This window comes from Triturus cristatus, chromosome 6, assembly GCF_964204655.1.
Source record: "Triturus cristatus chromosome 6, aTriCri1.1, whole genome shotgun sequence".
Classification (NCBI taxonomy): domain Eukaryota; kingdom Metazoa; phylum Chordata; class Amphibia; order Caudata; family Salamandridae; genus Triturus; species Triturus cristatus.
The window spans coordinates 221,454,709-221,476,832 of NC_140589.1; the positions used below are offsets into that span (position 1 = coordinate 221,454,709).

Sequence of the window (22,124 nt, forward strand, 5' to 3'; positions counted from 1 at the left end):
ATTCGAATTGTATTGCAGTGAGAGGAATGGATGTGCACTCTCTGTATTAATACAAAAACATGGAAAATTGAGAAGACCAATCGCATATTTTTCAGCTATGCTAGACCCTGTAGCTGTAGTGCTGCCAGGTTGTTTGAAAGCAGTAGCTGCTACTTGTAAGAGTCTGGAACAAAGTGAAGGAATTGTGATGGGATATCCTGTGCGAGTGTTTGTACCTCACGATGTGGCAATCCTTTTAACAAGGAGCCGCACTCAGTTCATGACACACAGTCGGCTGACTAAATATGAGAAGGTCATATTAGGTGCAACGAATGTGAACCTTGTGAGATGCCTGAATGTGAATCCTTCAACGTTACTGCCTGATGCTGAGAATGTAGAAGTCAGGGACGAAGTGGATCATGATTGTTTGGATGTACTCGATTTCTGTACGAAACCACGTCCTGATATAAAAGATGTACCTTTGTCAGAGAGTGACTTTGTGATGTTTGTGGATGGGTCATGCTTGAGAACAGACGAAGGAATTCTGAGTGCAGCATATGCAGTATGTACAGTTGCAGCGGTAATTTCTTACCTGAAGGGAGTAAAATCAGCCCAGGTTGCTGAACTTGTTGCCTTAACTAGAGCATGCAAGTTGGGAAAGAACGTGAGAGTCACTGTGATAACCGATAGCCAGTATGGCTTCGGTGTTGCGCATGATTTTGGTCAGATTTGGCTGCAGAGAGGATTTTTGACTTCAAGTGGAACTCCTATAAAGAATGCTGAAGTGGTTGGGAAGTTGCTTGAGGCGATACAGCTGCCTAAGCAATTGGCTGTTGTAAAGTGTGCTGCTCACACGCAAACAGGAGATTATATCGCAGTAGGGAATAAGTATGCCAATGATATGGCTCACTATTGTGCCCGAAATCAGAATTCGATAAAGAGGGCGAAAGAAAGGGAAATTAATTCTTGTCCCCTATTGTTTACTAACATCGTGAGTACATGGGAAGAAGTGAGGCAATTGCAGGAAGAAGCAGGAGATGAGGAAATGAGACAATGGGTAAAAGCAGGATGTGCACCAAGGGAAACAGATCATGTGTGGGTCTATCGGGATGGAAGACCAGTCATGCCTGATAGCATGGTGTCTGCCATGGCACGGATGTATCATGGACAAGCACACATAGGGAGAGACGCAATGGTTAGGTCATTTAAGCAAACATGGTACAATGCAAAATTCAGACTTGTAGCTGAGACCCTTTGTCAAAGATGCCTTATATGTCAGCAGTTCAATCCTGGAAGGAAAACAGTGGTAAGTCTAGGAACGACAGGTCGAGAAGGAGGGCCTTTCACCAGAATGGAGATTGATTTCATTGAAATGCCTCCCTGTAATAGGTTGAGGTATGTGCTAGTGATGGTCTGCTTGTTTTCTAGATGGATAGAAGCATATCCCACAAGAAGAAGTGATGGAATTACAGTAGCTAAATTACTATTGAGAGAGTTCATCCCCAGATTCGGGTTCCCAGTCACAATTGAGTCAAATAGAGGAAAGCATTTCCATAATGAGATCATGAAGTTGATTTGTGAAGCATTGAATGTACAACAGAAACTACATTGTGCCTATCGCCCAGAGGCTTCTGGTGTGGTGGAACAAGTAAATGGCACCATTAAAAACCGATTGGGAAAAATGTGTTTAGCCACAGGTTTGAAATGGACTGATGTCTTGCCTCTGGTACTCATGACTATTAGATCTATTCCAAATAGGAACACAGGTCTGAGTCCACATGAGATTTTCATGGGAAGAGCAATGCGCCATGTTTTCATACCAGTCAACAAGCTGTTGCCTATAACTGATGACTTGGTGTTGGATTACTGTAAGGGGCTGGCTGACGCCGTGCATTCTGTGTTTCATCGGGTTGGATCGGATGCCACCACCCTTGAAAAGAAGCAAGCTCATGATCTGAGCCCAGGAGACTGGGTGAGAATTAAAGTACACAGAAGAAGGAACTGTCTGGTCCCACGTTGGGGAAAACCACGACAAGTGATTTTGACTACAACAACAGCTGTGAATTGTGCTGGGACAAAGAACTGGATTCATGCTAGTCACACATTGAGAATTCCAAATCCAGTGGATTACAAGGAAGGAGAATAGTTTGAGGAGTCAGAAACTAGTTCTGAATCAGATGCTGAAGAAACAAGAACAAAAGAAAATCCTGAAAGGGGGGAGTCAGAGCAAAATTTGACCTTTGCCCCAGAAAATATTCCCTTCGAGAAGAAAATTACAGATTTCTGATACCAGCTCAGACTCAGAGACTGAACAAATACCGGTACATTGGAGAAAAGAGAAAAGCAGTGAAGAGACAATCAAAGACATTTTTGATAAGGAAGTTCCTGATGGAAAGCTGAGAGAAATTCCACCTGAAATAACAAAAATAGATGAACAGGTGACAGATACAGAAAGTGAGGGAAAGATTCTTGCGGAAGACCCCCGAGGAGTTGTAGGGAATTCAAGCATCCAGTTAGAAGAAGGGACAGTTAGTCAGCAGGAAGATTGTGTGCAAGAACCATGAGGAGGGACAGAAGTAGGGAAAATAAAAGAAGTGGTGGAAAGAAGAGCAGCTGAAGCAAAAAGCAAGTTGAAACAGAATCAAAGGATAGTGATGAAGAAGTACCAGAAGGTCGAGTCCTGAGAAAGAGAGCATGGAGAGCTGAAAAGAATGATAAAGGAAATAAATCTAAAAGACCAGCAAGAGATGAAATCTGGCCAAACAAAATAAAGAGATTGAGATATCGACTGACACGAGTGAATTCACCAAGAGCAGAACAAGTGAATGAAGTATCTAGTCAAGAAAAATCGAAAAAATGAGAAAATAACTACAGCAGAGGAAAACAAAAGAACGAGAAAACCTAACCAGAAGTATAAGTCGCCGGAATGGTCATATGTGGCCCTGCCTGAAATAAAAGAAGAGGCGGATAGCCAAGAAAACCCAGAGGTGACTGTACCAGAAGTGGTTGAGGAAAACGAAATATCTCCGATATTGGAGAAGAAACGGATGTTCAGGAAGTTCTGTATCAAGATTATGAGAGAAAAGTGAAAGACTATCAAATGCCAAACTGAACAAGACAAAAGTGCTGCTAATGGAAAGACAATAAAATACGGAAAAAGACATAACTGATAGAACCAAGTAGGTGCTTAGAGCCTTGGGTTAGACCAAACTAGTTGTGAAGTAAAAGAGGCTAAGTCAAAAGACACTGATCATTTTACGAAAATGGCAAACACAGAAAGTAGAAAAGCTAAATGTGTATTTCTTAGAAGGTGGTTTAAAATGTGTTGTTGTTGTACAGGATTACTAATGCTTCTATGGAGTGTGTTAGCTTTGATGATCTTATTTAAAGTTACGCTAGAAACAATAGAAGGACATAGTGAGAATAAAACTAATATAGAAAAGATTCAGAAAGTATATCCAACTAAAATAGATAGAAATTATCTGCATAAAGACAGGTCTATAAATGATTTCTCTAACAATGTATTTTCGAAACTACTGTACGAATATGTAAAGACAATGGATGGCAGGGATTGTTACGTCTGTATGCAGTTACCTGCATCTGTATCGGAGGGAGTGACCTACCATCACCTTCCAGTAACCTATGGAATAACATGTAGTGTAATAGCTAGTCTGTTTTATAAAATAGGGAAATTAGAATATTATTTTTCAGAGGTAGATAACATATTTTCGCAAGTACCTGTAGTTAACAAATTGAATAAAGTAAAGCCTGCAAAAGTGTTAGGTGAATTTTTCTTAGAAACTAAAGAACTAACATTAGAATATATATTTAGAAATAATTTGACTTGCAGTTTAAAAGAGGAAAAGACTTTCTTAGATATGGTTGAAGAAAGGAGATTGAAAATGCAAAAGAAAGCATCTGAGGGAAGAGAGGAAAAGACAGTCTGGTATGTTGAAATGGAAAAACATTTGAAGGGAGAAGCTAGTCCAACTATGGCTCTGGTTGGCCTCAGAAAGGAAAGTTGTGTATTAGAAGGAATCAAAATGCATATGATAATTACTTTGTAGGTAACAGTGAATGCCATGATACATACCGAATCATGGGTGGACGGGGATTTAAAGGAGGACAGTTTTTCCTGGGTTATATTTTATCTGCGGGAACAAGGCATATTATCGGTTGCCAGACCATTGGTATGGCACGTTATGTGGGCCTGGTTTTCCCAAAGATATTCCCCATGGGAAGAGGAGAAGATGGTGTACATGCGTTAGGTGGTCTACTAACACGTAGAAAAAGAGAATCTTGATCAGAAATTGTGGGAGACATTTTTGGAGCATTGATACCAGCAGTGGGAATATCTCTGAATGCACACGAAATTCGAAAATTATCAACAGTAGTGGATCGCTTGTCAACAAGCACCGCTGGAGGGTTTTTATTGGTAAATACTGAAATGGTTGCCATGCGTGCCATGGTAATGCAAAATCGCCTTGCCCTTGGCATAATATTGGCAAAAGAGGGTGGAATCTGTGGAATGTTGAAAGTTCAACATTGTTGTACTTACATTCCGGATGAAAGTAAAGATCTGAAGATCTATATTAAAAATATAACTGAATTGCATGAGGAAATTGCACCACTGGAGGTTGAAAGTGTTTGGGAAAAGATTGGAAAGAAACTTTCTTCCATTAAAGATTTCTTGTTAAACTTAGGTGGTACTTTTATAGGTAGGATCCTATTTCCATTAACATGTGTGATTTTTCTAGTATTCATTTTAAGACTAGGATGTTTATGTTATAAAAGAAAGAAAATACAGAAAAAGAGAAAAAGAGAAAATTTGAAAAGAAGACAGAATAAGAAACAAGAGAGGGAATTTGAAGAAGTAGAATTAGAAGAGTTGAAAGATAGCATGTATAAAACAGCAAGAAGAGAAGAAATTGGGGAAACAGAAATTGAACTAATCCAAAGAATTCATTTAGCTTTTCATGACAAATTGATACAAAATTTTAATAGTGTGGTGATAAAATCACCAAAGGGGGGATTGATGGAGCAGGTTGTGCAAAATGTTGTATACCTCTTCTATTCTGCATGAAAATACTAATTATATAATCTATTAACTATAATATTATTAAACGAGTTTGCATGAATATTAATCAACATTATTATTATTTGAATTACACGTGGGATTTGCATTTTGCATGGCTAAATAACCTTTATAACTAAAATCTTTACGCCTATTAACAATAGTATATGTGGTAAATAGAATACTGCATGATATATGTTGCTTTTGTGATGTTGCCCCACGAGGAGGTGAATATAATGGCTTTAAATGTTGCTATATGCTAGATAAATACAAGCACATAGAGGGATTAGTAAGGGGTTAACATTAGATTCATTATTTCCATGTATTAATTACTCTTTTGTGTATGTTTCGCTTAAGTTGGCATTTGGGCCTAAATCAAAGATGGCCGCTAACTCCACACGATGAAGTGGCCACTGTTCCATGAGGCGCGGAGTGAACTACGCATGTGGGAGAAATCTCCTAAACCTCGTTGCGACCTTTGTTCACCATGTACCCGGACAAGGCCAGAAAACGGGATATCTGCCAAGATAGGAGAACAATCAACCTTACAATAAACCGGAACAAGCCGACTTTTGGACTAACCAATGACCTCACCCCTCGAACTGTACTGAGAACCTAAAACTTGCATCAGACGATCTCAACCAGCCGATCACGACTGTCCTAAAACTTTAAATTGTATCTTCTTTACTTCATTGTATTATAAAAAGGAGTACTAGAATAGAGAGGGAAGACACGTCACCTTTTGCTTCTTTTTGCGCTACGTTACGTTGCGTTTTCCTGCATCCTTGAAGGTCCGTATGCTGCCCGATCATCTGATGACTGCAAACCTTTCCTAAATCTACGGGCAATGATAGATGCTTGCACGTCTCTAGTCCTTTGCCGATCTTTGGGACTGTAACGTGCTGAGCAAAGAACTTTGAGCTTTGGCCTGCCTTTGGACAATTTACGACAAAATTATGCAAAGCCAATGAATTAGAGGACTCCAAGTAGCCAGATTAGGTAAATATGATGTTCTGCGATTGACTCAAATTTTGATATCAATTTTCAAACTTGGACGAGACAAATGTAATTTAAGATAATTATAAAATTTTAGATAAACAATTATTGATTAACGAGAAATCATGAGTTGTGAGTTTTTCATTTAAGAGATAAATTCTGAAGTCTTAAAATGTGTTTTAGCTGGTTCTAAATCACCATCAACCAATCCAACTAATTTGGTCCATTGACCAAGTGGGAGGAGTGCCTTGATGTTTTAGGATTAAGGATCTGTAGGCGAAGAGCGTTAATGTATATTTTGTAAAATAACTTTTCCTTCCCTATAAGTTATAAGGTGTTCCCCTCACATGGCCAGCGTTTGAATCACTCATCCCTCCTGTGTGTGCAGACCAGTGTTAAAGTAAATTGTGAGTGTTGGTGTTATGGGCCCCACCAATGACTGCATGTGTTAATGAGTTAGTGTGACGTCGAGTCTGTGACGCAGGGAGGATATTGGTACGGGTTGTTCCCCGTTACCTGATTTTACGCTGGATCACTATCATGTATATTGGTCCCAAGATGGCTGCCAACACTTCTTGGATGAAGTGCTGACAGCCAATCAGATCTCATGATGAGATGTGTGGTTAGACCCCGCCCAGATATATATGTGATTTTGATTTTCTCAGGAACTACTGAACGGATTTACACCATTTAAGCAAAAGGCATGACTCTGAACCAAGGTCTACCTGTCTACCAAATTTGGTGTAATTCTGTTCAGCAGTTCGGGCTGTAGCTGCGACTAAATGTCCTATTGGAAAATTGCATGGGGAAAACAAGTTTTGGGACCCCCCTTTTTTCTCGGCCCCCTTGACAAATCACCCTGAGACTTTCAGGATAGGAGCGGACTGGAGAGGGCCACGAGTTTTGAAAATTTCACGAAGATTTGTTAACCGGCGCCAAAGTTATTCCAAATAGAATGTTGCAGATTTCCTATGGATAATAGGTCCTAACTATAACTACCTACTGGAAACTGCCAGTAGGTAATATATATATATATATATATATATATATATAAGAAGCCATCTTGATTGGAATAAAGTGGTAACTCTTAAAACATTTAATTTAAAAAGGAACAAAATGAGGGGGTTAATTTTGCCATAGAAAGTATGATTAGTGCTGCAGAAAGAAAAATTAGGGCACATTTTGAGTGACTTCTCAAATCCTCTTCTATTTCATTAAAAAATTCTGACATGCTGACTGAAACATGCACTTTCAATACCAGCAGCAGACTTCCCTGGTGAGCAGTAGCTTTACTACAGTGATATAATGAGCAACTAGAATGCTAACTTTCTGCATTTATGGCAAATGTGTGACACATCTGAATGCCTTCTTGATGGAATCAAAGTAAAAAACTGAAAGTATTTCCTACAGAGGAGACTGTAGTAAATGAGGAAATTAGGAAACTTCATAACAAATAAGTCTCCCAAGATGGCCACCAGAGACAAAAGAGCCCAAATGTAGCACAAATATCACCCAGATGTAGCCCAAGTATAGTCCAATGACAGAATGTCCCAGAGTGTTCTAAAGAACAACTAGAGCGCTAACAGTCTTACTTATGACAAAAGTAAGGCCCACCTGAAGCCATCTTGATTGGAATAAAGTGGTAAAACTTAAAACATTTAATTTGAAAAGGAACAAAATGAGGGGGTTCATTTTGCCATAGAAATTATGATTAGTGCTGCAGAAAGAAAAATTAGGGCACATTTTGACTTCTCAAATCCTCTTCTATTTCATTAAAATATTCTGACATGCAGACTGAAACATGCACTTTTAATACCAGCAGCAGACTTCCGCGGTGAGCAGTAGCTTTACTACAGTGATCTAATGAGCAACTAGAGTGCTAACATTCAGAATTTATGGCAAATGTGTGACATATCTGAATACCTTCTTGATGGATTCAAAGTAAAAAAACTGAAAGCATTTCCTACTGAGGAGGCTGCAGTAAATGAGGAAATTAGGAAACTTCATAACAAATAAATCTCACAAAATGGCCACCAGAGACAAAAGAGGCCCAAATGCAGCACAAACATCACCCAGATGTAGCCCACATGTAGCCCAATGACAGAAGTGTGCAAAACACTTTTTATTTTTTGTGTTTTTGCAGTTTTATATAGTGCAGACTTGTCAGGTATTGGAGTGCTTTACATGAGCATTGGTTACATCACACAAGCACAAATTCATTTTGGTTGTAGACATGGGGAGATTAAGTGATTTGAACAGAATCACAGAATGTCGAGCTGAAGCAGAAACTCCAACCTGGTTCCCCAGTTGCAAAGTCTGCAGCTCTGGAAGTAACACCACATCCTCTCCCCTAAGTGCAACATTTAATCAAGTGGTCAACTGGATAAAAAAACATAAAGATAACAAATAATTTAAAAGTGCTTTGTCGCTATTTGAAAACTCAGAAAATATGTCCTTATTTTAGTCTTTTAGAGCACTAACCATAATTTTGATGCCAATAAGACCCTCTCATATATGTAATTTCTAAAGGAAATGCTCTAGGTATTACAGTTTTGATTACATCAAGATGACGTCAGGTGTTCCACACTTTTGTAAAAAATATAGAATGTTAGCAATCTAGTTGTTCATTAGGATACTGTTGAGAGGCAGAGGCCAGGGGCACAGACTCTGAAAATTGAAGGCAGGTAGGAGGGTGCAGAGGAAACAATTTGACCACACTGGGAAGGCAGGAAGGGCAGTGGCAGCGAAACAGACTATGGAGGGCAGTGGAAAGGGGGGCAGGGGCAACAAACCAACAGTACAGGACTGGCAAGAGAGGCTGTGGCAATATAATAGACCATGTGGGCAGAAGGAGGAGGCAGTGGTAGTACATCCATACATGCCAACAGACCCGATTCAGTCAGGCAACGTCCAATGTTTTTAAGCTCAAATGGGCTTTATTTGATCTGTCACCTGTCTACAATCTCCTCTTTTTCAGTGTAACTCAAAGGGGAAAATCAATACCCCAGTTTGTTTTCAAAATCTCCCTCTTACCAAGTTCAAAATGTTCGCAAGTATGGTACATTGGATCATGGAAGACAGGAGGAATTGGGGTAGGGACATGGACTCGGATAACAGAGGACAGGAGGGACATGGCGAGGTGCACCAAAATGACCCTACAGGGCAGGCATCAGGGTTTGCAGCAGCACAATACACCACACAGGGCATGCGGGACGGAAGTGCAGCACAACAATCCATAGAAAGCAATCGGGAGGGGACAGGACCATGCACATGGACAACAGAGAACAGAGGGGAAAGAGGCAATGGTAGCTAGCTGACCATAATGGACAGACAGGAGAAAAAGCTGCAGCATAACAGACCATAAAGGACAGGAGGGACGGATCAGGGGCATTACAATGGAACACACAAGCCAGGAGGGAGGGAATAGGGGTCTGCACATGGAAACAGAGGGCTGGGGGCAAGGGGGCAGGGCAGGAGCAGCAAGATGACCATGGAGGTCAGGCAGAATGGGCACTAGAAGCAAGACACACCATGAAGATCAACAGTGAGACTATGATGGCACACACACAGACCATGGAGAGAAGGTGGTAGGGGGTCAGGGGCAGCTAGCTGACCACACAGGGAAGGTGGGAGGGACCATGGCAGCACAGAAGACCATGCATGGCAAGTGGGAGGGTTAGTGGCAGCACAATGGCTATGATGGGCAAGAAGGAGGGTGTAGGGGCATGCACAAAGAACCATGGAGGATAGAAGTGAGGGTCAGGACCTGGGCACAGACAAGAGAGTGCAGGGGAAGGGGCCTCACAACAGACCACGCCGGGCAGGCAGGAGGAGCAGTTGTAGCACAACAGACCAGGGAGGGCAGAAGGGTGTGGCAGTAAAATGGACCATGGAGGACAGGAGGAAGGGGATAGGTGCATAGAATGTGGACAGGCAGGGTGGAGGTGGCATGGACAGCTTACATTTATCTGACAATGCTAGGCAGGTGGGAGGGGAGTGGCAGATCAGCAGAACACTCAGAGTAGATAGGAGTGGCAGGTCCATGGAACATGGTGGGCAAAAAGGATGGAGCAGGGTCATGCACAAAGACATCGGAGGGCAGGGGGAAGGAGAATAGGGGCAGCAAGCTAAGCACAGAGGCTAAGCAGGAGGTCAATGATGGGGCATAGAATTGGGCAATGGAGGGCAGGAGGAGTGGACTGGTACATCATGCTAAATGGAGTGCAATGGCAGCATATCAGAATATGCATGGCAGGAGGGAGGAGGCTAGTCCATGGATTCAGACAACAGAGGACAGGGAGGAGGTGGATGGGGCAGCCAGCTAACTGTTCAGAGAAGGCAGGTATTAGGAACTTTATTGTTTTTAAAATGTGTGTCTTTGCGAACTACTTAAAATATGAATAAGTATGCAGCATAATCTCACTTTTATTCAGGAAGAAGAGGATGTTTGTGACTGTGACTCCGGGCACACTTGGCAGAAACACCCCCTGACCCTCCACTCCCCATCGCAAAATGTAATGCCCGTGAAAAGGGTAGGTTAACGCAGTGTTATATAGAATATAGTCCTGAGAGCACGATTGAAAATGAAAACTAGATATAGTGTATGGTATAAACTATGCACCAAAAAGTGTGATATAAAATGAACCGGGGCGTGAAATATAATATGCAATACATTGTGAGCAATGACAGATTCATTGGAGAGCGCGAGATAGCACAGGCACTAGCGCGTGCTATGCGATATGCACCTTGGAGTGTAATATGCACAGGGCAGTGTTGTGTAACCTAACTAGCCTCTAAAGTTGTAATATAAAATATGTGCCGGAGAGTGTAACGTTGCATATGCACTGTGACAAAGATATGGATCCCAGATTGTAATATGTATGGCATAGCGCTGTGCGTTATAACATAGCAAAAACCAAAGGAAATGATGGACGGTTGTTGAACATTGCAAGCACTCACCCCCAGTCAACTGATCTGGGTTTAATCCAACACCGTTCTTTAGCCCACTCTGCCACACAGTTCACACAGGCCATATGCAAATCAGTCTGACCCTGTGCCTCATGGGAACAGTCCAGCCCGAACTGCCAAGCCATGTCTTCCCTGAACCGGAAACAAGCTTCCTAGGACCGGTTTCTGGCATTTCAGCCGTCTTCAGCCAGGCTTGCTTGAATCCAGTGGCAAAGTGAGCAAGGGACTCACGTCTGAGCATACCCTGCCAACTTATGGCGAACAAAGCAAAAACCAAAGGAAATGATGGACGGAGTGTTGAACATTACAAGCACTCACCCCCAGTCAACTGATCTGGGTTTAATCCATCACCATTCTTTAGCCCACTCTGCCACTCCAGTTCAGACATGGCCATATGCAAATCAGTCTGACCCAGTGCCTCATGGGAACAGTCCAGCCCGAACTGCCAAGCCATGTCTTCCCTGTCGAATCCCCGTTGAATGGCTTGGTGTGCGTGTGTATTAAATGTGCCCATCAATAGCTACCCATGTTTGTATAAATAAACGACAAGGGTGTATAACTGGAGAGTACCCACCGGCGGGGGCGCCAGGATTAGACACGGTAGGGCGTCAGACACGTCAGAGCTTCACTAGCGGTGTAAATACATTCCAGGTGGATGCATAGTCGCCTTTTAATGAATATCACGCAAATCATGGTGATAGGTACGTACGGTTTGTCCAGCATGTGCTACGTGTTTCTATAAATATATAAAAATATAAAAAACACAAAGGCCGGCCCGGGGCATGGGGTCCCTGGGGCCATAAGTGGTCTGAGGAGGGGGGCAACGGAGCCCCCCTCCTAAAGAATAAAAAAGGCCATGCACTGGAGGTTGGGGTCCGATTAAGGCCTCGGGAGGAGGGCCACGCAGCCCCCTTCCAAATTTCTTTTTTTCTAAAAAATAAATTAGGGGGCAGGCCCTGGGGGATGGGGTCCCCAGGGCCAAAAATTAGAAAAAGAAGGGGGGCCAAACAGCCCCCCTTCTTAAAAAATAAATAAATAAAAGACCGCCATCGTGCCGGAGGCCACGCCGCCGCCTTGCAGCACACTGCAAACGCGCCCCCTGGCGAGTTGTAAGTTGGGGAATTAATTTCCCTTCAATACTGAGGGTCCCTGAGGGCCAACTAGCCCAACAAGTATCTCCAGTCGGCGCCAGGGAGTTGCATGGCAGACAGGTGTTCTGAGGCCATGTCCCTTTTTACACCTCTCTGCAACGCAGCTCTGTGGCACTTACTGGAGGTACCTAGTGGGCTAGTTTAACCCTAGGGACCCTTAGGATTCAAGGGGACTTAATCTCTCAACTTAGAACGGCCACAGGCCGCGTTTTACACAGTGGTGAAGGGAGGGGACGGGCCTGAGGTGATGTGTGCAAACACGCCCTGTGAAGCGTTTTAAGAGGTAGTTTTAATCCCCCTGCCCTATTATATACTAGAGGCTTACAGAGAAGGTCATGCTAATCACAGGGGGACCTCAACGCATAGTGTTCCCTAGTCTATGTAGGTGTTTTCACTGTATTCTAAGTGTCTTTTAACATAGCACTGGCTAAATTGGGGAAATAATTCCCTTTCAATCCTGAGGGACTCTGGGGGCCAACTAGCCCACCAGGTCCTTCCAGTAAGCGCCACTACACTGCGTTGCAGAGAGGTGGTGCAGGCCGTGCCCTTTTTTACACCTCACCGCAATGGCGCTTACTGGACGTACCTAGTGAGCTATTTTGCCCCTAGGGACCTCTCAGGATTCAAGGGGACTTAATCTCCCAACTTAAAACGGCCACAGGGCGTGTTTACACAGTGGGGAAGGGAGGGGACGGAGCCTGAGGTGACGTGTGCAAACCCGCCCTATGGCACGTTTTAAGTTGGGGAAATAATTCACCTTCAATCCTGAGGGACCCTGGGGGCCAACTAGCCCACCAGGTGCTTCCAGTAAGCGCCACTGCGCTGCGTTGCAGTGAGGTGGTCTAGGCCGTGCCCCTTTTTACATCTCTCTGCAACGCAGCTCTGTGGCACTTACTGGAGGTACCTAGTGGGCTAGTTGGACCCTAGGGACCATCAGGATTCAAGGGGACTTAAACTCCCAACTTAAAACAGCTACAGGGCGTGTTTACACAGTGGGGAAGGGAGGGGATGGGGCCTGAGGTCACGTGTCCAAACACGCCCTGTGGAGCGTTTTAAGAGGTAGTTTTAATCCCCCTGCCCTATTATATACTAGGGGTTTACAGAGGAGGTCATGCTAATCACAGGGGGACCGAAACGCATAGTGTTCCCTAGTGTATGTAGGGGTTTTCACTGTATTTTAAGTGTATTTTAACATAGCACTAGCTCTAGGACTGGTTAGTCAGACTCAGCTACCACCAGTATCCATCTGAAAAAGTTGAGGGTACAGGATGATTTTGCAACACGGCTTCTTTCTGCTCTTCTGTTTGTTCTTTCTGGACGTTATCCTTCTTCCTTCACTTTTCTTCCTCTTTGAGGACTTCTGTTGCTTCTTTCTGCATTTCTTTTTTTTTCTTTCTGGGCGTTTTTTCTTCTTTCTTCACATGTCCTATTTCTGTAGGCATAGTTAGAAATTAGCATTTAAAAAACCTTTGAAATTCACTGAAAAACCATAGGTTTCAGGCACGTTATAGTTAGGAATTAGCATTTAAAAAACCTTAGAAATTCACTGAAAAAAACATAGATTTCAGGGGTGTTCTAGTTAGCTGGACTTTTCACTCGTACAAAACCATTGAAATTCCCCCGTTATAGTTAGTTCAGCTAACTATAACTCGCGCGCCCACAATGCACTGCTGATGACGTCACATATTACATCACTCATGACATGGTCAGTGACATCACTCATGACATCTCAAATGACATCACTCATGACATCACTGATGACATCATCCTTGTGATAGAGTGGCAGACCTACTCTCACCCTAAGATAACCTTTGATACACACATTCAAAAATAGAAACTAAAATTTTCAAAACAATGGACATACTAATACCAGTTACAACAACCTATTCAGTAATTCTAAGATCCACATACACATCCACTTATTCACCAACAGTCCTATACAGTCACTCATACATGTACTCACTCATCATATGTACTCATACACCTATACATCCTGTTACACAACACCACTCATCCATAGAGTTACTCACACACATAGTCACTCATGCTAATAAAGAATCAAACATCCATTTACTTGTATATACAGTTATACACACAAAACCACACTTACTTCTACAGAAACTTACACATACTTAGTCTTTTAAACAATCACTTATAGAAACACATACTTATTCATACAGGAACTCTTCCAATCTCTCACTCTCACATAAACTCATTTATAGACACCAATAGTCACATATACTAGTTTACTGGAGTCAAGCTATCCTGGCTGAAGAGGGGTGAAACCCCGAAACCGGTCCTAGGATGCTTGATTCCGGTCCAGGGAAGACATGGCTTGGCAGTTCGGGCTGGACTGTTCCCATGAGGCACAGGGTCAAGACTGATTTGCATATGGCCATGTCTGAACTGGGATGGCGTGGTGAGCAAAATAACGATGGATTAAACCCAGATCTGTGACTGGGGGTGAATGTTTTGCCAATGTGCAACATTCCGTCCATCATCTTGTGTGTTTTGATACAATGGTTGAGGCAAGGGAAATAGCTATATTCGCCATAGTGGTAATATTAGGGATGAGGCAATTAGCGGTCATACGATAGTTAATATTATGATGAAAATATGGACTCGAAAGTGAATGGACCAATGACTACTGATATGTCTTAAGATCACACAAATAAAGAGCACATGAGGGAGGGAGTGTGGAACAGAAATTATTGTGATAGCATAACTGTAACTCGCTTCGGCTATGTTTTCTTGTGCTCACTAACAATTTGATAGCTCAGTCTGAACACACAGGGAAGGTGTACCTACCAGGGTTTACCACCATCTGCATGGCTCACATCTCACATATCTCTAGTGGTCCAGCAAGGCCATGATCCGCGCAGAGAACAAGGTCTCACTACAATCAGAAATTAAAGCTTTAAACTCTGGAGACACCTCCTATACCACACACACCTGTGTGACAGGAACTGGCCTAGGAATGCTTCAGGCTCGTTTTCAGCACTTCCTCAGGATGTGCGCAGGATGCAAATTCAAGGAAGTCACAGAAGAGCCTGGGAGATCTTTAACCCCTTGAGTGCCCCGCCCTTTCCACGCCCTGTGCCGGGCGTTTCATTAGCGGGCGGGGCTCATGATGAGATAATCTCGTCATGGGCACAGCGCAACCGCGGCCCATGACGAGACCATCTCGTCATGGGCACTCAAGGGGTTAATGAGCCACCACCTTGTTGTTCACTGGGCCACGACTCTAACGTCCATATTAACATTTATTTTCTTTACCAATAATTCTTCTTCATTAACAGGGTATTCCTGTTGCTTGTATTGCTAACATGTTGAGGTTTATGCCCTCAATATCTCATCCGGGTCTTTTCAGTAAACAACTAGTTTTGTTTCAGTGCTTAAAGTAGGAGGTCATGTGGCTTTCAACTGGAATGGGCTGCACCTTGCTTACGTTCACTTGACCTATCCAATACCTCCAACTCTCTCCCATAATATCTTCAGCCAATGACAAACACTTAATGCAGACCTTTTTGTTGTACCACAAGTAAATAGCTCCACTAACAATGTGTTCTATAGCTCTATAGCTGGCAGCTGATCTGTGCATGTTCTTAATGCACTGCAGGAACCGAGCTGCTGCTCGTTTTTAATATTGCCTCGTTTGTGTCATTTATTTTAAATTCCTCATTTATTATACCCTGCTTTTAACTAGCGCTTATTGCACCTGGCCCTTACTTGCATTTAAATTGGGACACCCACCGCTGTTTGGCGGGTCCGCTTCCCGGCGCAGGTCCGTTTTCAGCGCCATCTTGGATGGGGATGGCTCAACACTAACGCTGATTGGCTGGTATCGCGCTCTAGTCGACAGGAGGACGCTAGGCGGATACTTAAGAGAGGTAAATCTCCTGCTCTCTCTCTATAGCTGGCAGCTGATCTGTGCATGTTCTTAATGCACTGCAGGAACCGAGCTGCTGCTCGTTTTTAATATTGCCTCGTTTGTGTCATTTATTTTACATTCCTCATTTATTATACCCTGCTTTTAACTAGCGCTTATTGCACCTGGCCCTTACTTGCATTTAAATTGGGACACCCACCGCTGTTTGGCGGGTCCGCTTCCCGGCGCAGGTCCGTTTTCAGCGCCATCTTGGATGGGGATGGCTCAACACTAACGCTGATTGGCTGGTATCGCGCTCTAGTCGCCAGGAGGACGCTAGGCGGATACTTAAGAGAATCATGCAGACGCGCTGCGGGGACGCCAGACTGACGCCGGAGTTACGCCAGAGTTCAGCCCGTCTGCGCCCGTCCGCGTTGAGGACGCGCTGCAGGACGGGCTGGACCCTGGGCCCTCCGACGTTCATCCTTCCCCTCCATTAGAGATTCTGTATGGTACTCTTCTTTCTTTGAGACCTTGTGCACTTTGTTGCCATCACCGGCTTAGACCTGAAGTCCTGAGCCGGGCCCGTTTATGTCCCTCTTGCAATAGCTTTTTTACTCGTCCTACTCAATCCGGTACTCGTGCTACCCCTCTTCAGTCTACCAGCCACATCTGTCAACCCAAACAGGGTTTTTTGGTCAATGCTCGTTCCCTGATTAAACATGGGATCGAATTTCATGATTTCGTCAGTTTGAGGAATCCAGACTGGGTCTTTGTCACTGAAACTTGGGCTTCTGAGTCCGCTGGTCATGATTTGCTTTTGGCTATACCTGAAGGATACACCTTTCTAAGATTAGACAGAGAACGTTGTAGAGGAGGTGGAATAGCCATTCTTTTTAAATCTACTCTCTCCTGCATAATAAAACCTGTATCAGTTTCTACAGATCCTTTTGAAGCGCTTTATTTTTGTATTACGCACACTCCGGTGAGCTCTTTTTCTGGCATATTACTCTATAGACCCCCTGGGTCTAGAGTTAACTTCTGCCCAGAACTTTTTAGAATTTTAGAACCCTATTTTGGTAGGCCTTACTTTACCATTTTGGGCGACATCAATTTCCATTTAGAGGACTCTATATCAAAAGACACCTCCTCTCTGATTAATTCCTTGGAGGCATGTGATTTTGTCCAACTCGTTCTTCATCCGACCCACCAGGCGGGGCACACCCTTGACGGGATCTTCACCAACGATTCCAGACTAGAAGTCGGTTTGCCGGTACCAATTACATGGTCTGACCATTTAGCAGTCCCGCTGTCCCTAGACATTTCCTGTCCTGATGTCACGGCTGACACCGGTAAAAAACAATCTAAAAGGAGCTTCAAAAATTTTACTAAGGAGACACTTGCACCTTTTATCCGCAACATCAGTATTTCAACTAAACAGAAGGTTGATGACTCGGCTCAAGATTTAACTGATGCCATTATTAAAGCTGCTGATGAGCTAGCCCCCCCTTCCTTTAAATCTGCAGCTAGACTGAAGCCATCCGCCCCTTGGTTCTCTGCCGATCTGCGGTTGCTCAGACAAAAATGTAGACAGAAGGAACGTGGCTGGCGTAAATCTTGGGATTTAAAAGATAGAGAAGGCTATAAGAGTCTACTACGGGAGTATAGAAAGCGAATCATTAAGGAAAAACAGGACTATTTTTCTAACTTAACCTGTTCGTTAACATCCTCCAGAGAGCTTTTTAAAATTGTAGACTCCCTTTGCTCCCTTCAGGTTCCTGATCCAGTAGTTGCTTCCCAGGAGCTATGTGACGATATATCGAACTTTTTTTATACAAAGATAGACGATATTTACACAGCCCTAAAGACGCAGAGGAACTCACTCAGTTTGGAGGATTCCGTGCAAATCACACGATTGGAGGCCTGGAATGTAGATTCCCCTCAGTCCCTTGAACACTTCCCGGCTCTTACGCTAGAAGATCTCAACAGCCTGTTGGATAAAACTAAATCTTCATCTCCCCTTGACCCACTGCCCCTCAAGGTGCTTAAAAACTGCAGAGAAATCATTCTTCCTCCGATGCTTGAGGTAATGAATGGAGCCTTGGAACAGGGCATTTTTCCATCACTTTGGAAGAGAGCCATCGTAAAGCCGCTTTTGAAAAAGACCACCTTGGACCCTGGAGTGCTGAAAAATTTTAGACCCATCTCTCTGCTGCCAGCCCCTGCTAAGATGTTGGAGACCCACTTGAACTTCCATCTTTCGAACTTCCTCGACGCCTCTGGCTTCTTGGATGGGTCCCAACACGGCTTTAGAAAGCTACATAGCACGGAGTCTGCATTGACAAAAGTCATGGATAACATCCGCAGAAAAGTAGATTTGGGTCTTACCTCCGTACTGGTGCTGCTTGATCTTTCAGCAGCTTTCGACACCCTGTCTCCCCTGACTTTAACATCCAGGTTAAGGGAGGCAGGGGTAGTCGGACCAGCGCTCAGTCTCATGAGCTCCTTCTTACAACATCGAGAGCAACGTGTCATGCTAGGTGAATACCTCTCCCCTGTCAAGTCGTTGCAATGTGGGGTGCCACAGGGGTCGGCATTGAGCCCGACCCTGTTTAACATCTATGTGGCCCCCCTTGCAAGACTTGTAAGATCTCAGGGGATGGAGGTAGTGTCGTATGCGGACGACACGCAGATTATGGTATCCCTGACCCACTCTGTCAGTAAAACTGCCTCTAACTTTAGGGCCTGCATGCAACTTGTTGCAGATTGGATGGTCTCCAACTCCCTAAAGTTGAACGGGGACAAGACAGAGGTCCTGGTCTTTGGCAAGGACCAGGACATATGGTCAGATGACTGGTGGCCCCCCTCTTTAGGCAGCTGCCCTATACCTACCAAATCTGCTAGAAACCTAGGTGTCATCTTTGACACCCAGCTCTCCATGGAGCTACAGGTGAATAGAACGGTGGCGACCTGTTGGGGTGTCATCAAGACCCTAAAAAGGATTGTGAATTATTTGTCCCCTCAGGCGCGGAAACAGGTGGTGATTGCCCTTGTTGGCTCAAGGCTCGATTACTGTAACTCTGTGTACGCCGGGGCCAACAAGGGCTTGCTCCAGCGTCTACAGGTCATACAGAACGCTGCAGCGCGGTTTGCCCTCGCTTTGCCCTGGTTGTCATCAATGACCTTAGCGAGGAAGAACCTCCATTGGCTCCCCATTCCGTCAAGGATCACTTTCAAACTTCTTTGCCTTACATTTAAGGCTCTAACTGCAGGCTCGGCTGATGCTCTTGGTTCATTACTTACCAGATATGTTCCGAGTAGATATTTACGTTCCAGCGAGCAACACCAACTGGTAATCCCCAGAGCCAAGAAGGTTAGATGGGGGTCCAAAGCTTTTTCCATATTGGCACCTCTAATGTGGAATTCACTCCCCCTTGAAATCAAACGACTTCCTTCCCTTGACCTCTTTAGGAAGTCCTTGAAAACTTGGCTCTTTATTAAGGCATACCAGTAGGTTCTGTTTCTGTCTGCTATCAGCTCTATATTTTGGTTTAGGCGCCTTGACGCCCACTGGGCATAGTTGCGCATTATAAATAATATTTCATTCATTCATTCATTCTACAAACTTTGCATCCTACACAGAATCTTGCTTTTTTGCATCAGATGAAATGCAACATCCTTTTTTTAATAGCAAACTTGGATAAAGACATTCCCGCCACATCATATTCCAAGCTATGAGTGCATAATCCTACATGACCATTCAACCTGAGTCTGATATGCAAGGACTGTACCTCACCCTCATTTACGGTACATCATTTCCTGTCAACCAACAAGGTTTGAACTGAAGACCCTCTGCATTACTCACAAAACCTGGCATCGGTCAGTCAGTATTCTACTTCGCCAGATATATGGTGTCATAAAAGACAGCCAAATGTCAAAGGTCACCAATCAAAACAGGGGAACACGCAGAATACTGTGGTCTTAACCACACGTGTTCCAACCAAGCAAGTGCAACCACGCTTGCCTTAACAACGCATATGCCTAAACCATGCATTTGCGTGGTAAAACGCAGGGCATGGTCTAGCTGCTGGCTAGACGGAAGACGGAAGCAGGAAAACGCTGTGGTGCAGTGAGTGGCACGGGGTTGGGGTAGGTTTCAGGGCAGTTAAAGGGTTTGGGGTAGTTTAAGGGACAGCACGGGGTCAGGAGGTAGTGTAATAGAGGGGCAGGATTTTAGGCCTTAGGGCAGTGGGAGGGGAATGGATAGTCAGGGTAGTTTTTAGGGCGGGGGTTCAGGGTAGGTTTCAGGGCAGTGAAAGGGGTTGGGGTAGTTTAAGGGACAGCGCAGTGGGTGGCAGGGGTATTGTAAGTTAAGGGACAGGGTTTTAGGCCTTAGAGCAAGGAGAGGCAAATGGGTAGAGTCAGCACAGGGATGGGAGGGTCGGGTTAGTGTTAGTAAAGGGGCAGGGTTTTAGGAACAGCTCAGGGTGGGGGGCGGTCAGGGGTAGAGGGTGGGGGTAGTGGAGACCTTAGCCACACATACCCCTTTACCATTAATGCCTATACCATGAAATTGTGTGGTAAAGGAAGCGTGGTTAAGATGCATTCGTGGTTTGGGCTATGTGGTAGAGGCAAGTGCGGTTTAACCATGTGTGCTTCTATCATACAACCATGAAAATAGACTCACCATAGGCACTGAGATCATGACATACTAATGATGTCAGGTCCTGCAGGGCTCCCCAACTATGGTTACATTATTTTTATCTTCTATAGATTTGTATAATAAATGTAGTGGTATTCGGTATTGAGGAGTGTCATCAAAGACAGTGTAGATGTAGTAACCCTTTGCTTTCACTCTCAGAACTCAGCTATGCCTCCAATAGCTTGTTGACTGCACCACTGCCTCTGACCCTATCCGTTGCTCCGCTACCATCCAACTAGGTTTGCGGTATACAAAACCACATACACACATAGGGCCAGATGTATCAAAGGGTTTTGCCCATTCTCTGTCTTTGGGAAACTGTGTGTTACCATGCTTGTAATCAAAATCAGTTGATAATAACATAAAAAGAAAATTCACTTGACTTACGTCTGCAGAAGAGAGTGCATTTACACTCCATTCAGGTGCATTTGCAGATGATGCAGTGAAGAAAAGACATAAAGACCAGAGCATGACTATCCAACATGATTTCATTTTTCTTCTCCTTTTAAATCACTGCATAAAAGGGAAAAACAACTTGTTACATGACATATACATTATATCCAAAACAACATCAACAAAAGTGTGTACATGAATAATTAATCTCATTAAGTGAATGAACATAAAGAAACAAACCACACCTGAAAGAAACCTTATCCTTAAAAAGTTTACATTTTAAAAATATAGTCATTCAAATCATTATAATCTGCTACTGAGTAGGTAAATGTACTTAGAACAGGCATGGAAACCCTTTTAAGTTTTGGTGTGCATCACAGAACAATATGATACTTGTTGGTCCAAGAAAATGTACTTTACACTTTGAAATAATGTAACTTGAAGACGCACATGGATCACAAAAAAGAAAATAAAAAGAATGGAAAGAAAAGAGCACTGCCAAAAATAAACTATTAGCCCACTAGCTGTAGCACTGACATGTGCTTCTTTTCGGGTGGATGTGAACATGATAAAAAAAATGCCATCGCTCACATTTGCACGATCCAATGCTTGAAGTGGGCTAACCTATTGACCAATGCTGTATACTGTGATGTGCAGGAGCACAATGTGAATGAGAGTTGAACAGACCAATGGATGAAGATGGCTGTCCCAAAGCCTTGCTATATGTATTAAGGTATGCACTTTTTCATTTATGATTTTTTTGGATTACGAAACGCTGATATAACAATGAAAGCTACCCTTTGGGTAGACCTAAAATATGTTAAATGTGTTCCTGCATGCTCACACAAAGTACTCAATGTGTAACTGTAACATATTGAAGTAACTAACAATCACTGTTGAAAATGAAGGGGCAGAGAGCAATAATAACTGAAACACAGAGGGTGCCAGGGCTCCCAAAAGCAGGTCAACAAATTAAATCATGGTTAATTCGGT

General features: G+C 43.6%; 1 protein-coding gene across 2 annotated transcripts in view; it reads right to left on the bottom strand.

Annotated features, from left to right (window-relative positions):
• Positions 1-22,124, bottom strand: part of LOC146816680 (adhesion G protein-coupled receptor F5-like) — an 873,687-nt gene that overhangs the window by 547,600 nt on the left and 303,963 nt on the right. For both annotated transcript variants that reach the window (XM_085610573.1, XM_085610572.1), the window contains exon 2: positions 21,126-21,251. In XM_085610573.1, the coding sequence (XP_085466699.1) occupies positions 21,126-21,230 (105 nt within the window). In that variant the 5' untranslated portion in view covers positions 21,231-21,251. The remainder of the gene's footprint in view (positions 1-21,125; positions 21,252-22,124) is intronic.